Below are 17,629 nucleotides of genomic sequence, written 5' to 3'. Positions count from 1 at the left end.
ACCAATTTACCCTTTGAACAATTATTCATACACATATCAATTAATACATTAATTAAATTATTGTTTATTTAATCTCATTTAATAATAACCGTTTGATGATAAAATGAACGATCAAGATCAGTTCACATAGTTTGTACCATATGGTTGGTTTCTATTTGAACCAGCCCCTATATATATATATATAAAACTAGTTAAAGGTGGAAGTAGATTGTTGTTTTTTAGTGATGAAAAGCTGTGTTGGCTGTAATCCATGTGAAAAGATGGAAGAGAATTTGTCACCTGTGCCAACATGTGCACCCAACAGAGACACGTACACAACAAGACATGATGCTTGACTTTTCAGTTGACTAATGACTACGTTTTTTAATTTACTTTTTGAAAATATAAATTAACTGTTACATTTTTGTTTTGTATATAACAATGATGATGATGATGATGATGATGTATCTACAATTACATAACCCAGTTAACACATAATACAACAAAAAACAAACAGACCACCTGCTGTCATTTCCAAGATAAATAAACAGTAGAATCATGATGTCCAATGGCTTACTCAACGTCTCCCTTTGCCTTTTCATTCACAGCTTATTTATTAATCACTATGGCTGCTTTGCATTGGGAGCTGCTGCTCTCTCTTATCCATCACTACCAATATCAACTTCTTAATTTGCCATGTTGATAACAATATTACAAAATAGTAATCGGAGATGTTTCATGGTTTTTATTTAAATGTGCATACCTTACAAATAAATTATTATCAGGGTATTCCTCAGTTTCTGATTTTTAGGGGTTTTTCTTTAAAGATAACCATAAAAAGTGAAAAAGTTAAGCAACACCCTGATAACCGTTCATCTCTATACAAGTAATTAAAAATGTTTTTTGATTTTTATACATGTATGCTTGTCATGCTTACACATACTCAAAAAATTACGGTACAAATTAATGATTATTAAGATCTTTCTTAGTTTTTTTCCCGTAAATCGAACCCTGTTCACCAATTCTTGATAACTCTGTTCAAACATGGCAACCCCAAGTGGACTATAAATATAATAACAAGAGTGTGATGTCAGTGACTTTTCCTCTTTTGTAATCTAATCCAAAATGGATATAAAGTAAAAGAAAAGAAATTTCCAAAGGTATCTTGACAAAGATCCAGGTTTCAAAATATTGTTAATGCAATCACACCCACCATGTGCAAGTTGCAACCAGCATTCCACTGTGGATCAAACAATCCAAGAATATATTATTTAAAACAGGTGGGATGATCAGGATGGATTTGAATGTCTAATGCACATACATACACATGCCACAAGTTGAAGAAATGTGAACATAATAACAAAAAGAGAGACCACCATCTGCAAAATCATCTTCCAGTCACTCAAATACTACCATCAAGTAATATATGCTGGAAAATGGCTACAAGCTTTTAACCAATCATGTTTTTGGTTCCAATGCCAATCAAGAAAACCAAGAATATAACAACTACACCCATCCCTCCCTTCTCCTGCTTCCTAATTATGTATGATTCCTTCCCTTGCGATCAAAATGTGTGCTTGTTTTCCTTCCAGCAACACACTGTCTGTAGATTCCATCAACCCCTAACTTGATAAACCATCCATCCAGATTTGGGATACAATGCTTCGCTACAAGCCCATTTCATTCGACTTTTGGTAATAACTACCTCCTCAATCTTCACTACTCTTCAAAACTCCTCATGAACTTTCGAAGACTCTCCCACAGGTCCATTAGTAGGCACTGAGTTGGTTTTCACTCTTTGGTAAAACAACAAATATGCTGCTGCTGTTCTGATGTCACCTTCACTAACAGGAGTTACATGGGCATCATCAAAGTGATACCATCTATCTTCTTCAACCAACTGCACAAAGTAAATACAATCCCACAATCAAATACATACATACATATATATACATATATATATATATATATTAAAAGAAAAACCAAGAATGATCAACTTGGCAACATGAGGTTTGCGTATTCCTTAAACCTTGAAATAAGGTTGGGTTTCATCATCCCACAATGGTGGAAGATAATAGGTTGAAATATGATGGGTATATAAACTAAAAATTATAGTGCAAAATTAAAAGAGAAATCAATGATGATGACTTGTTTAGCAATCCAAGTCTAAATAATACACAAGTGGCAGATTGGCTACTAGTAGTGTCTCTTACCTTTGCGTATGCAGAATAATGGCCACCACCAAGCCCACCATAATGATTGCTGATAGCATACAACTCGTAAACACTAGATCCACCAGACGCATCTTTATTTTTCACATATTTGCTTAAATCAAGATTGTGAATCGGGAAATTCACAAATGTGTCAAGTTTGTTCTTCAAAAATCGGCTGTACGAGAAGCGTTTTAGATGGAAGACTATAATATCAGGCAGCCTCCACAAGTCCAATTTCTTGGTGGCTTGGCGATGTTCCTTGCAACCAGGGCAATACCTGCATTAATAAATAAATAAATAAATAAAACGCATAACTAACATAATACTAAAACTGAGTAGCGGGGAAGCCAGTGTCTCAAATCTAGCCAACAATCATCATACCACATATCATCAGGTCCTAGAGGTTCCTCCTTCAAGAATGCGTCCAGACAAGAAAACAATGAGATAGATTCTTGTTTAGTTTTTTTAACAGTAACCCCGGGCTTGTGCACCATGGGAAGATCCTTGAGGTAGCTTGCATCATACAACTCATGTTCCTTGTCGGTCCAATCCAGCATAACCTTCACGATTTTGCTTGATTTTATAACAGAATTCTTTAAGATTGGTCTGCAACTCATACCCCTATCATCCGTTAAGCATAAGCGAAATGATAATTCCTCATCTTCAAAGTCTTTGTCCTTTGATGGGTTACCAAGTTCAGTACAGTCACTAGTGGATTCTTCACTGGCTTCTGAAGCAGAGCCATTTACCTTTGGACCATCACTCCTGTTTAATGATGAAAAAACTTTCCTTTTAAGTGGAACCAGAACTCTGTTAACTGCTAACTCAATATCAGCACCATTTTTTGCCCCTTCTAAATAGGTAACCAAGGGCGTCAAGAACCTCTTCCTCTCACCTGGCTTCAAACTGTCCAAAACAGTTGATTTGTTATCACATATTGCAAATAGAAGTAAAAAGTATAAAACCAGAAGTATTTAAGCAAGGCAACAATACAGCTAGAGTTGCAAACAAAGCATGTTAGAGCAAGGGGACACACAAAGATTTCGGTTTTTAGCTTTGATCATGCTAAAATTGTATTAACACATAAAAGAACAACACACGTTGAACTTCCAATTTTCAGGCTTAACAAAAACGCTTGCCAAATCAGAAGTCCGACCATCCTACCCTGCACTATAAACAAGTCCAATTGAAAACAACATACGAGTTCACACACAAGGTAACCCAAGAAGAATAGAGGAATATGTGTGATAACACAAGAGGAAAAGTACTTGTGGATGGAGAGAGAACAAGCTACTAAGGGGTGAACCAATAGAGATCTCGTGTCAGGTGTGCTTCCACAGTGACCACTCCTCTTGTGTGATTGTTCAAACCGATATTCCATTATCCAAAGATAAGCATGCATGGTCAATTCATTAAGCACATGAATAGCCTTGAAAAGAGAACAAAAGTATTGCACTTAATCTATTAAACTCGGTCTGTGCAAAGAAAGGAAATTGGGAACCTATACACATCCAATAAAAAGTAAAGTAAATACTTGATAGCGTGGATTTCTTGGATATCATTTTACAAATCCACCTATAACTGATTAAACCTGGAGATGATAAAATTATAGATGATCTGGTAAAAAAGGAGGTTATATGCACATGGATTTATGTAGACAATATTGCTGAAGAAGGTTCTCAATATATAATATATCAACCACACTCACAAAAAGCCACATAATCTAACAGTGGCGCCTTAGATGCCACCAAGGCCACCCACCCATGGAAGAGAAACAAATAAATTGAGGATGATAACTTACTTTTCCAGATACCGGTGACATATCTCTAGCTTTGGAAATTCAGCTTGTTTTTTGGAAAGTCTATAGGCTACAATGCATTCATCATCTTTGATTGTATGTAACGAATCCCCGTTCTCCAAGTAGCGATATATATGGTGCTCATATACCTACAGATCAAAAAACATCCCCATGAAAACAAACAAGATGACAAATATACGCGTGCATAAAAACCACCAACTAGCAATATCAATAAACAAGAAATATTACCTCTGCAAGAACCAGGATTTCATCACTCCCTAAGCAACATGCAGTAGCCAAAGCCTGGAAGAGATCCTTGCTGTAACCATGTTTTGAAACATTAACGGTAAACGGCATTGGTAAGCTACTTCCGTCTCCATAAAATACAGTTACCGTCATTGAACGAGTGGCCGTTGAAGGTAAAGGCAAAGACAAGTACATGAAGGGGTCAAAGGTAATTGAGATTTTGTCACAAACTGGACAAACCAGTGTTGACTTATATTGCCCCTGAAGATTTTGCCATCAGATTCAGCTTGTAAGTAGAAAAACGATAAATATAAATAGAACTTGACTCTGGGGTTGTTTGGTGCAGGCTGAGGAATGAGAATGAAAATGAAAATGACAGGGAATGAAAATGATATTCCCTCCAGTTCAACCTGAAATGAAAATTTGGGCTTATGAGGAATGAGCCCATCGTATTATAAAACCAAACAGTTTCTTTTGTTTTCATTCCCATTGATTACTGCTTAATACCTCTAACCAAACACCCCCTCAGATACACTGATCTAACTATTAAACCACAATGACCTCTGCTGTACAAATACTAACGGTTAAAGTTATAAGTAGCAATACTAATATAAAAATCCAAGCTGTCATCAATATAATGGAAATGAATGAGCAACATGAGTGCAAGTAAATGAACAAGCATGCACCTGGCAAACATCCACTACAATTGAATCATTTCGAGCTTTGTGGTAACTCCAGAACTCGTTTGCAACTTCCTCATCGGGGCGACCATCAGAGTCCTTTGTCTCAAAATAAGGCTTCTGCTTGACACGATTCAGATCTTCATGCAACCCATCAAGCAAGAATGCCAGAAGTTCCTAGAGAGAAGATACATCGACTTATTATCGTAAAATACAAACATGCTTAAATTAGTATCAGATATACCATGAGTGGGAAAGTACTTCCAAATAAACATTGGAAACTAATATCTTTCCAAGAAGAACATCGGGACCTAATAATTACAATTATATTGAAATGCTATTTGAACTCGAAAACCCCAGGTAGTTAATGTACATGATACTTCACACACATAGAAAACTAGGAATAATCATATAAACCATAATGGGACTTTATATTGGAAAATCATATAATATTTCAGAGGATAATACTGCCATCATTATTAACATACCACTATGCAAGATAATGTGCTTATGTTTTGACATCCATACAAACCAAGTTTAAAAGCTTGAAAAGCTTATGCAGCACTTACTTGAGAATCATGCTGATTATATCCACTAAACTGGGGAGCAAACCGAGCAAGTTTTCCTTTAAAAGCACGAGGAGGAACCGAGGTACGACCAGATGACCAAAGTTTCCTCAACAACTCACCAAATGCAACTGCAAGTTCACCCTGAACGACAGATATCAGAAACTTTAATTCCATAGTGCATTTCAGAAAGTATCATTTGCATAAAACATTCAAATTTGCCACGTACATGCATTCCTAAAGGATTTTGCTTGTTGATCTCATCAGTATAATCCTGCAAAAAGTACTCCACGAGGGGTGGAGTATGGACTAAGCATTGAAGTGCACTATTCATGAAACAAGTGTTCCCTAAATTCTGCAATCCTGCTAAACCTCTATCTCCTCCAGGAGCAGTCCTCACAGAATCATGAGCATCCTCCATATCTGTAGATATTGAGCTTAAAGCACTTCCCTGATACAAACTAGAACCATAATCTGCTGAATAACCATTAGACAAACTTGGTCCACCAGCTATTGTGCGAGATGATCTTTGTGGTTCCATGGGGACCAAAGCTAACTCATTTCCTGTAGAATCCATGCCAAATCCAGAGGGTATAAATCCATCAACTTGAACATCTAAAAGAATCTGTAAAAACAACCGGATTAGTAATAGAATGATGAAAAAACAACCACATTAGTAATAGAATAATGTAACATACTAGCACATATCATAACAAGAATAACAACATTTTATATGCCAAAATTGTGAAAGAAAAAAATGACTTGACAACACAATAACTGAAGTTTGTCAGTATAACCAACCCAGAAAAACAGGTTTATGAACAAGAAAATAGAGAAAAGAACAAACAATGATCAGAAACCAGCATGGTTAATGAAATTATGAATCCAACAAACATTGTATAAAAGAACAAAAGGGGAGGACAAAGTATAAGTGGGAAAAGGCCAAGACAAAAACCAAGACACCAAGTACAATATAAGAAAAAATGAAGTGGTGAATCAGCAGCCTCAATTTTACAAAGGTGACTTGGGCGGATACCCCTTTTGACTAAAGGAAAAAGAAAAGAGTACAATTTCATCATGAAAATGTACTGCAACAGCCTTGAGCATATCTATCCTGATAATAAGTTAAAAGTACTAATAATCAACATACTACGTAATATAGGTTCTAATGTGGTCACAAACATCAGGATACCAATATATATGTGTGTGTGAGACACAGATAGAATATGTACTGGAAATACAATGCCAAACAAGAGCAGGCTCATCTAGAGCCCCCAGTGCACATATGACAAGTAGGTCGAATAGGAGCTCACAAGTTCAATGATATGAATCATCAAACCACAAATTTAGTACATAATGATCAATGATCACTTCCAAGTCTTTAAGGAAAGCGTATTTGCATGTAGGCCAAGAGTTGAAGGTAAATCACAGAGAAGAGTAATTAGTTGCAGAGCTATTGGTGACATTTACTTAAAACAAAGAAAATTTTCCATCAATTTGATCATGAAATTTAAGAAAAATAATACAGGCCTAATCAGTTTGAGGTAAAGGGTAGGTGGGCTGGGTCAAATATTACTCACAGATTGATCCATCTGCAGGTTGGACTCCTCCAGGGTTTGATTCGAATCAGCCAGAGCTGATTGCCTACGATCATTAAAATAATCCCAAATGTGCACCTGTTCGAACTCAAGAGAGCAAAACAAGAAAATTATGAGTTAGAGAGGGAACAGAATTTATCCTCACAGTAACCTAAAATCATATCAAATCATGAAGTCTAACCTTCTCCAGCTCTACTCCTTTAAGTGCAGATACTTGCTTATAAAGTTCACGTAACGAGGCCTATATAACATTAAAAAGACCAGTATGTAAATGCTTAGTAACAGTTATAAAAGTATAGTGATATTTTACAGCAACCAACAGATTATTCCCTCAAAAACACTAACTTCACCTATATGGCAGTTCCGTTCTTCCTTTATAAAGATGATTCCATCATAAATGGCTTTCAACTAGGCAAGAAGATCGAAGAGGCTTTCAACATCCATATACTTCACCAGCTAGCCAATTTTCGTATGACCAAGTTAATAAAGTTCCAAACTTTGTGATTTGTGCCGGAATTCATGTTTCTTTCTCTGTAAGGTACAGATCTGCAAACCTGACCGAATTTCCAGCAATCACATACAGTGATACAGAAAGATCACTAGTTGGCACCAATTGGTAAGGTTTACTTATAGTAGAATGCCTCTCTGATCTTCTCGCCCTCTTTGGTCAGGACACGGAATTGCACCCTTTTTGCCAGAACCAGTATCCACTGAATTGTGGCACTACAACAAAAAAAATTGATGAAAAATAAGAAATGCAGTACCTTTTTACTTATGTGTATGATTATTTCACTCTTGTCTCTTGAATCAATCAATTTCAAAGCTAGGGGATACACCTCAACTGTATATGCCCCTTGGATTCCAAGTGCTATCATCTTCCTGGGTAAAGCCGGTCCTCCTTTGTACCTAGAAAATATATTTAGCATGAGGAAGAAATGTTACATACTGCACAGTGTCAAGATAAATTGTAGGTGACACCTATTATGAAATAATTAGTTATGTATTTTAACCCGACTTGTCATGCACTGAAATGTCATCAAGAGCAGGATGAAGTGTCAAAGCTCTCAAAATATCAAGTCAAAGTGCATAGATCATGTAGGTATTACTGCCTGTTTCCAGTGGTGCTCTTATAATTCAACAACCAACATACTATGAACAAAGAAAAAAATTCCCCAACGCATCATATAAATTAAACCATCTATTGAACATCTTATATGGTTATATGTCCCACCCAGCCATGCCAACAACTAATTAGATGAACATATTACCCTCACATCACCAAATTATCCACACACTAAACAAAATTATCTCATCTGCAATTTCCTATTTTCTAAATATGATGTCTGCAACTAATATCATGAAACAGAAAAACATATTCAAGTATTGGAGACTGAATAGAACAACTTAATACAAAAATTAATGTACCATCCATGAAGCTTCTCCCAAACTCCTTGAGGAACTAGAACGTAATCACTCCCTTCTAAAAGTAACCTAGAAATCTGTAGGTCACTCTTATCACGATCACCTTCATTTGTAATTATATCTGTGTTATCAATTGGTCCTGGTCTCTCGCTTGCTTTTGTCACAGGTGGGGCCTGTTTATCAGTAGAAAGCTCTTTGAACTGATATGCACTAATTTCCTCACCAACGTATTTCTGCCACTTTGTAAACCATCTGCTTATAGAAAAGAAGAGGATATCTTTATGTTAAAAGCGGTTCAACATAAGTTCCAGCAAATAATCAGCTAAATTTTGAGATCTATAATAAAGAAGAATAAGTACTAAAATAATTACCCTACAATGATGATGGAACTCTTAGCAGCTAATATATAACCCACATATGACCCCAAAACACCCTAAATAGTTTCACTAGGATAAGATGCTCAGACCATGCTGCTTTTTGCATCAAAACTTGATTCCATGAAGTGTTGTGCAGTAATTAATGTGGTTTTGCCATAACCTAGTGTTTTTTAACTGAAACACGTAACAGCCCTTAATTGCATAAACTTCGTAGCAAGTCATGCTTATCATATCTTCATAATCTAATTGATACCAAAATTTTAGGTTCTCTTGCATAAGCCTCCATTCTTTTGATGATATAATGTCAAGGAAAATAAGAACACAAATTGGAGGCATCATGATTAACAGGCCTTGTAATTTTCTATACTTGCTTAGTTGCTTGAAAGTAACTTGGTGTTTTGGTAGTACTTTAACATGGGATACTAATTAAGATGCGACTCATAATTTTATTAAACATTCATGCATTCTTATTGATGAAAATGATTGAGATTGATTAAATCTAAAGGTAACGTAACTTGCAATCCGTGCTAACTTGCTGCATATTCTGTTCAGGATTTTTCAACATAAGCTTTTATCTATTACTGCATGTGGGAAAGATAGTTTTTGGTCAACTTGTCAATCCTCTATATTTATGAGTTCTGTCTAAAAACAATTCAACAGTATCTTTGATTGTTGTCCACAATTTGTATGCTGATCATGTTTAAGGACTTGCAGTCTTGCACCAAATAAAATATTCATGCAAACCAACAAAATGAGGTTATGATGTCTTTAAAGATCCTCATAAGATAAGTAATTCATAGATGATAATTGATCGGTAGTTCTGTACACTATACGTAGGACAGGATAAAAATCCAATAGCTAAAACAGGCAATAATTTGACTAGACACAAATAGGTAGTTCCAGAAATCATGTAATCGTCTTACAATCACGACTCATTGCCTAGAATTGCCATCCCAAGAAATAAATAAAAGTGAATCTTGTTTCTTCATAAGCAAAAACTATGTAAAAACTGAGACGAATAAATATTAGATTACCTAATGGAGACAACATAGTATAAGTTGCCTTCTTTCAAACAAGACTCGGCCTTCTCTGTTAACTCCTTGACAATCCTTCTCTCTTCCTCTGGAGTGCACGGCAAGCATAACGATTCGTTATCCATCAGGGAACCCGAATCGGGAATCGTCATGATCGCTACAAAAAACCTAAAGAAAAAAAAAACAAGAAAAGAAGAGATTCAATCGGGCAAGGGTCTGAATTTAGTAAAAGATTTGGCAAGATTGAAAAGGGGAAAAAGGGATTATACAGTTGGGAAGTATTGATAACAAGAGTTGAGTATAGATCGTGAGGGAGAGGTGGGAGATTTGCGAAACCCTAGATTACAGGGCGATTCGATCTGGAAGAGGAAGATTGTTAGAAATAAAATGGTTTACCGTCCTTTGAGCCACCAAACCTTTCCAATTTATACCCGTCTCCGCAACAACCTACCCTTTCAATTCTATTTCATTTCATCACTCCAAATAATAAATTAATATCTTTTTATTTAATAAGACAAAATTTAAAAATCAATCATATAAAGGTGGTGTTTGATTGGTTTGAATTTGATTTTAAATGTCAAAAATACCTAAAAGTCATAGATTCAAATCCAATGAAGAATAAAAATCCCTTTGTGAAATACTGAAATCAACTAAAAATCCCTAAAATTCTAATTTTGTAGGCTATAAGAAATCTAGCAAGGAGTCCCTTGGTCACGTAATGCAATTAGAAATTGGTTTAGTGAGTAATGCAAGAAAATTCTTGACGTGGGTTATGGGTTTGGGTTTACTTTTGGGTCACTCTAACCCAATCCATCTTGGCATGTGCCATGCATATGGTATGAGTTCCCACCTCATACTTTGACATTTCTATCTTCACCCACAACCATTACAAAGGAAGTTATGTAGTTTTGTGTGTCCACCAAATCATGTTTTATGTAATTAATAAGAGATCGACAATTACAAACGATTAAATGATTACAACATAAACACTTATCGGGTAAGTTTTTACCAGGTGTCACTTGTCGTGTCCATTGAGAATGGTAAAGACAGATAATTACCGGGAATCTTACCCGATAAACTTTTACTGGTTTTACCAACAATCCATTTGATGATTGAGAATGTTATTAGATAAAAGAAGTGAAGACTATTGATAAATATTTATCTGATAAGCTTTTGATAAATTACGAATTATATGAGATGGATTTTTGACCATAAAGGGGCATGAAAAGCTTAAGCATATATAAAATGGCATGATTTAACTTGGCACTAAACATGGCACTATGTTTTGTCTTGTTTTTCATATTATTAATAGGGGTGAGCTAAAAAGAATTATGAAGGAAAAAACAATCGAAAAAATCATTTAAACCGTTAGATTGAGATGATCTAACAAATATGAAATAAATATTACCTACCATTTTTTTTTTAAATTGAAAATCGGAGAGATATAACAAAAGTTGGAGCTAGAAACATATTACATATAAAACGATCACTTTATTATCTATAAGTTGACCTCAATTTTGATATATTTTTTCATCCCATTTTTCAAAGTTCTCTCTTGATCATTTTCCTATAATGCTTAAATACTTGTGTTAAAAAATTATTGGTTGTGATGACGTGGAGTCCTTCGAATTTTTTGTTACAAGTTTAAACTCGTTGTTCAAACACCGTATTAGGAATTAAACGATTTTTCATTTATTTCGTGTTGTTGCGCTTGATCTGAATCGTCATTTTTTTGTAAGGTTCAAAATAGCGTGAGGCGTGGTATAGAGGCGAGGTCAAGTCTAAAGACTTACACACCACGATGAGGACGCAACGTTTTTCAAGGCGTGACATAAGACGGAAATTTTCTATGTCATATTTAGAATTGTATATTTACATATATGTTTTTCATATATCATCTAATCACATGATGTATTAAAAAATGTACATTTATATTAAAAGAAGAAAAATCATATAAAATATTATTATAAAAATAGCTTTTGATTTAATATTTTAATTATAACTTTTATAAAAGTAATTTTACAACTTCATTTGAATTGTGAGTCCATAACATTTGTAAATTCATGAAAGTATGAGTTATATGATTATATATATTTATAATGTGTAAAATATAAAGTTAAAAGTGTGAAATACAAGAAATATATAAATAAAAAATATACTTTGTTTTGAAAAAAAAAATTACATCTTATAATAAATGCACGTCACGGTGCGCCATGGCCCGCCTCAAAGCGCCGTGACATGAGCCATCCCTTACAGAAATGCTATGAGCTATTTTGTAACAACGGATACGCATCTTGCGTCATATCGCATCATGGCGCACCTTTTTTTACACTGCTTTTTTGTTACTCTTGCTCTTTTTCTTATCTGAATAGCGGATTCAATAGGGTTCTAGCTTCTAGGGTCACGAGGGCAAATGTTCCTTTTTTGAGGTACCCGGTAAGAGATCCAATGGAGAGGAATACAAATAACGGGGTTTTTTCAATTGGACCATGTTGTCATTAGCTAAACTCATGGGCATTAGGCATAACAGCAAAAAGGGTAGCAATTTACGCCATAAATATGGGGTTTATTTAAACTTATGAAGATTCACACTAGTCGTGCTGCTAAGCGAAGCAGCAGAATGCTGCAACATAGATGGCGAAAGCATCACTAGCTTACACTTTATAATCCTTAGAAATAAGATTGAAAACTCCTTTTAATGGTATGCGATAGAGGTGATCATTTGCAGTCCAAGTTGGGTCTAACTTTTTTTTTGTCCAACAGGTCTAATATTGTAAACCCAAGCCTTTTTTTGGGGCTAAACAATTTGCCATTACAAGCACTATAAACGGGTCAGGCTTGCCCACGGACTAACGGGCCTAAAAAGTGTAACTTTTAATTAACAAATATGGAACCAAAAACTAAAGGAAAAACATCGTCGCAGTTAAATTTTTAAGCAACTACTGACTTTATCCATTGTTGATCAATCAGGACTTTTGACATAATGACGCTAACAAAGATAATGTAGAACCCTTTGGGTCCTCCAGAAAAACCAAAGAGTCCCAACTTCCATGCTATAATTTTAGTAACTTAATTTTAAAATATACTAGTATAATTTTAATTAATGATAAAAAATATTAATTATAAAACATAAACGGGTTAGGCGTGCTTGTCGATATTTATTTTTACATTCCTCATGTCCGCCTGTTAATTTTAACAAACAAACTCGGGCCCGTCCATTTTTTCGATAATGGTTGTCCAAGTTCTAGTGACGCGGATGGACCGAGTCTAACGGGTCGTTCCGCCCATGAACAGCTCTAGTATGCGGTTACCGACAGTTACCAACAATCACAAGTTAGTTACTAGTGGTTATAAGACAGTTAAGAGTACTCACTGATCAATATGTCAGTGAGCCCCTCACTGATCAATAATTCAATGTATCAGTAATTCCCTCACTGATCAGGTAACACGCTAATTGGCGCCGAGCCACGAGGGGCACTGCCCCTTGCCCCCTGCGATTCAGCTATCCCATGTTTAGTTTAACTTATAAAAGTATCCTTTATGCATCTCTTAACTCAACCAATACCCCTTCAAATCTCAATTATATCAAACCACTAATTAATAACACTTAAATCAACAACATATCCCATAAAACTTATCAAGTAATCAACTGCCATGACATTATATTTGCTTTAAATTAAATGGGGTTTCCCATGAAAGAATATATATATATATATATATATGTATATATGTATATATATATATATGTATATATGTATATATATATATATATATATGAGGATATGAAATGAATGTTTCAAAGATGCAGAATGCATCTCAGTGATTTCCCATCCATAAGTAACTGGAAAGCTTTGTTGATCTCACTGAATGGTAGTTCATGGGTTATAAAGTCATCCAATTTCACTGCCTGCATAAAAAAACAAACCCAAATCATAAATTATATGCTCAAAAAAAGTTGTAAATTTCTAGTACCAGCTGAATGAATTAAGCAATTACCCCATGCATGCATTTTTTGGCAAATTCAGGTAGCTGAGATTTCCCTTTGAAGTCTCCGAAAACGGATCCAATTATTCTCCGACCATCGAAGAGTTCCATGGGATGAAGAGGGAGCGTTTTCGGAGTCTGATGAATTCCCAGTAGTACCGTCAAACCCCAACCCTGTACAAAATATCGATCATTATTCACCACTACCGTTTGATACAACAGTTTTATATCCCTTTTCTCGAAAATTAACCATCAGGATGCATGATGATATATTCGAATACCTCGTGCGACGAAAGGAAAGCCTCCCGGAGAACGTCCAAGTTTCCCGCACACTCGAAGCTAAAATCTACTCCTCCTTCCGAGATTTCCCTGATTTCCTGGCAAGATATTCGACATCATATATATCAGCAAACATGTTGATTAGTGTATTGGCTTTAATATCATATATTTTTAATGTGCTAGTAGACTACTTTATATATACATATATACTAACCTCGTGGACTGGTTTGTTTAAGTCCAATGGGTTTATGATATCAGTGACACCCATGGCTACACCTCTGCTGAGCTTCTCGGAGTTTATATCCACCCCTATGATTTTGGAGGCTCCTCTGGATCGTGCTCCTTCAACAACCTATACATCGATCGATCATTATAATTTATTACAACATTCAGATATGTTTAACTTTCTATAAAGCCGATTTGATTCTGGTACAATGGAATTACCGCGAGTCCTACGGCTCCGAGACCAAAAACAGCGACAGACGAACCGGCTTGTACATCGGCTGTATTCCATGCAGCTCCGAGGCCAGTGGAAACGCCACAGCTAAGGAGGGTCATGGTCTTGAGGGAAGCACTGGGGTCGATCTTGACGACACAGGCGGAGTCAATCACCGTGTACTCGCTGAAAGTCGAGGTATTGAGGAAATGGTAAATGGGTTCCCCTTGTTTTGTCCAAAACCTCGTCTTTCCATCGTTTGCCATCACACTCTTGAACGGATCCACCCTAAACTTTTTGCACAGATTACTCGTTTTCGACTTGCAGAAAACACAATCTCCACATTCTCCGTTAAATATCGGAACAACGTGATCTCCAGCCTTCATATCCTCCACCCCTTCTCCCACACTCTCCACCACCCTATATTGTAACAAAATTAAATGTCATGATGCTGCAGTTTAACACTGTATACAATGACACCATTAATTTTATATATATATATATATATATATATATCTTTAAAATCTTAGATTATGTATAATTATATATACCCAGAGGCTTCATGGCCAAAGATTCTTGGATATACTCGTTGAGCTTCATTCTACATAGAAATCAAAACCAAGAGTCAGTATAAGCTTGTTGATCAAATTCAGCCAAGATTAATTAGCTTTAATTAATGGATTAATTATACCTTTCCTTGCCAAGCACCAAGATCAGTATGACAGATAGAAGTGAAAAGGATCTTAATTCGGACCTCCATTTTCTGGGGGATATCCACCTGAATTTCTTCGATGACCAATGGCTGGCCAGGACCCCATGCCACGGCGGCTGCATGAAATTCAAAATCAGATCTTGATAATTAACATGATGAGGTTAATTAGAGAGAAGATGGATACCTTTGCAGCTGATAAGCTGGCCTGCTGTAGTCATGTTCTTGGAGTTGGATGTGGTGTTCATCTGTATAATAGCCATATCCGTTGATCTAAATGGTCTTGGATCTTGTGTCTTACTGTCTTGTAGATCTGTACATGTGTATGTATATTATATATTATATATAGTGGACTGATTAGTAGTACTCAATGTAGTCAACTTGTATTAAGAACGCGTTTCTTGAAAGCCGTCTGTTTTGAACACATGATCCATTTCAATAATGGAGTACACTACGTTTTATTTTCTTGAAAATTGTTATTTTTTTCGATTTTTGTTCTATTATCTTACAATTTATATTTGTATTTGTTTTTATGATTTACTATTTATTGATGTTTTTATTCATGATACTTAACAGAAATTCATTAATAAACTTAATCTTTGAAATAAAAACACCATTAAGTTGCAAATTATGAAAATAAAAACCAAAATTTTGCAATTTCAATAAACCACAGGGACAATAAATGTAATTTACTTCAACTAATTAAAGTAGCTTCTGGGGAAAGTCCCTGCTGGTCACAGGAGTAGTTTGATTGGTCTTATACAAATCTACAAGTCAACGTCACACACCCTTTTTTTTTTCAACTCGAAGATATTAGTCGTCTTTTTCCTACTATAGCAAAGGTTTTATCTTTATTAATATTATAAAATAAATAAAATATTTGTGTGCAATATAACAAAATATATCTTGATTTAATATTTTATTTTTTTGATCTCTGTTAATATTATAATATGAATTTATATGGTTTTGAGCTAAGTATAATAATTTTTTTTAGATATAAATTTGAAAACATATAAAAATTCTCAATTTTTTGTGTAGTTTCTTATTCAATTTTTTTTTTTACAATTTAATTTAGGTTTAATAACGAATTAATTTATTTTTGATTTAATAATATAATTTTTATAAAGATAATAACTAGATATTTTTTTAGAATTCAATAATTATCCTAATTATATGTTATATATATTTAAAATAAGAATTTTATAATGTCTTTAATTATATTTATCTACAATTAGTTACACGAATTCCAATATAGAGCTTAATGAGTTGTACTTATGCAGATTTTACTTGTAATCTTGAATTTTAAGTACTATGCATCAATAAACAGTATTTCACGTATAAAAGATGGTTTTTAAGAGTTTTTGTCAAATGTTATATAATATAGTGTAGATATATATTATATGGTTTTTGAAAAAGTTAAGTTTACAATTTATTAAGTCATAAGATCTTTATGAAACGAAAAAAGAGGTTGCATTCCCGATCTAAAATAAATTGTCAATAGAAGTAAACAAAACAATGTTTTATCAGATTTAATATAAAAGTATTAGGTGAAACGGTTATCATTTTTTTTTTGCTTTCTGATAATAGTTGACAATCTTTATAAGCCAACAAAACATCAACAAACCTTTTTGAAAGGACGACATTCTGAATCTCTTGCTCCTTATTTAAGTTCCCACTATATACCTACTACAAAAAGGAAATTTGGTCGAGTGAAAAAGTCTCATAAACTGATATATAACAAAAGCAAGAAATACAAAAGTGCAAAAGTTATCGAAAATTTTATTAAACAAACAATAGTACAGAAGTTAATAACGAAAATCGAATATTGATGTAGACGTATCACTTACGCACGTCACACAAAACAGATACAATTTCCTTTCATTTACTTGTATTTTCTTTTATATTGTATCTTATATTACATGACTTTCTAGATTCCTTCAAAGTGATGCGTGTTAGTTCAAAGTTGAGTCTTCCGAAATAAGTATTTTTTAAATTTGTCTAATTTTATTGTATTTTTTAATGGGAGACATATAGCTACACATGAATGACCAAAGACTAATTCAAAGGACTTAATTATGATGGGACCTCAAACACACACACTTTGTGTAACAGTTGGTACAATAAAAAGTCACATAGCCACCATGCATGTCGCATGTATACCAAAGTGTGAGATGATAGGGCTAATCACATGGCCACAGATGGTGTGATGACATGTATGCTATAATGGCATGCCTATCGTATTCCCATAGATGACTAGTAACTTGAGATACTTAAGATTAAATCGTCATAAAGTCTGAAATATGATCAA

The 17,629-nt window shown here is 34.6% G+C and overlaps 2 protein-coding genes across 4 annotated transcripts; both read right to left on the bottom strand.

The window, feature by feature from the left end:
• Positions 1–1,202: 1,202 nt before the first annotated feature.
• Positions 1,203–10,304, bottom strand: LOC112528237 (ubiquitin carboxyl-terminal hydrolase 9-like). Of its 3 annotated transcripts, XM_025139215.1 has the most exons (15): positions 10,183–10,304; positions 9,914–10,081; positions 8,506–8,754; positions 7,845–7,986; positions 7,262–7,321; positions 7,063–7,167; positions 5,990–6,107; positions 5,712–5,905; positions 5,486–5,626; positions 4,923–5,093; positions 4,240–4,497; positions 3,994–4,139; positions 2,574–3,098; positions 2,193–2,469; positions 1,203–1,879 (listed from the first exon to the last, which is right to left on the bottom strand). In XM_025139215.1, the coding sequence occupies exons 2-15, from the start codon at positions 10,063–10,065 to the stop codon at positions 1,706–1,708; spliced, it is 2,712 nt and encodes a 903-aa protein (XP_024994983.1). In that variant the 5' UTR covers positions 10,066–10,081; positions 10,183–10,304; the 3' UTR covers positions 1,203–1,705. The 3 variants fall into 3 exon arrangements, with proteins under 3 accessions (XP_024994983.1, XP_024994981.1, XP_024994982.1); XM_025139213.1 differs by having other exon boundaries at positions 5,712–6,107; XM_025139214.1 differs by having other exon boundaries at positions 5,712–6,107; positions 7,063–7,158.
• Positions 10,305–13,680: 3,376 nt separating this feature from the next.
• LOC112528238 (alcohol dehydrogenase-like 3) lies at positions 13,681–15,572 on the bottom strand. Its single transcript, XM_025139217.1, has 8 exons — positions 15,509–15,572; positions 15,304–15,440; positions 15,164–15,213; positions 14,621–15,032; positions 14,391–14,528; positions 14,179–14,274; positions 13,910–14,071; positions 13,681–13,820 (listed from the first exon to the last, which is right to left on the bottom strand). Exons 1-8 carry the CDS (start codon positions 15,567–15,569, stop codon positions 13,710–13,712), a joined length of 1,167 nt encoding a protein of 388 aa, XP_024994985.1. The 5' UTR covers positions 15,570–15,572; the 3' UTR covers positions 13,681–13,709.
• Between the last annotated feature and the right edge of the window lie 2,057 nt (positions 15,573–17,629).

Source organism: Cynara cardunculus, assembly GCF_001531365.2.
Source record: "Cynara cardunculus var. scolymus isolate 2C chromosome LG 15, CcrdV1, whole genome shotgun sequence".
Taxonomy (NCBI): domain Eukaryota; kingdom Viridiplantae; phylum Streptophyta; class Magnoliopsida; order Asterales; family Asteraceae; genus Cynara; species Cynara cardunculus.
Note: the sequence above shows the minus strand (reverse complement) of the source record. Positions and strands in the feature narration are given on the sequence as shown.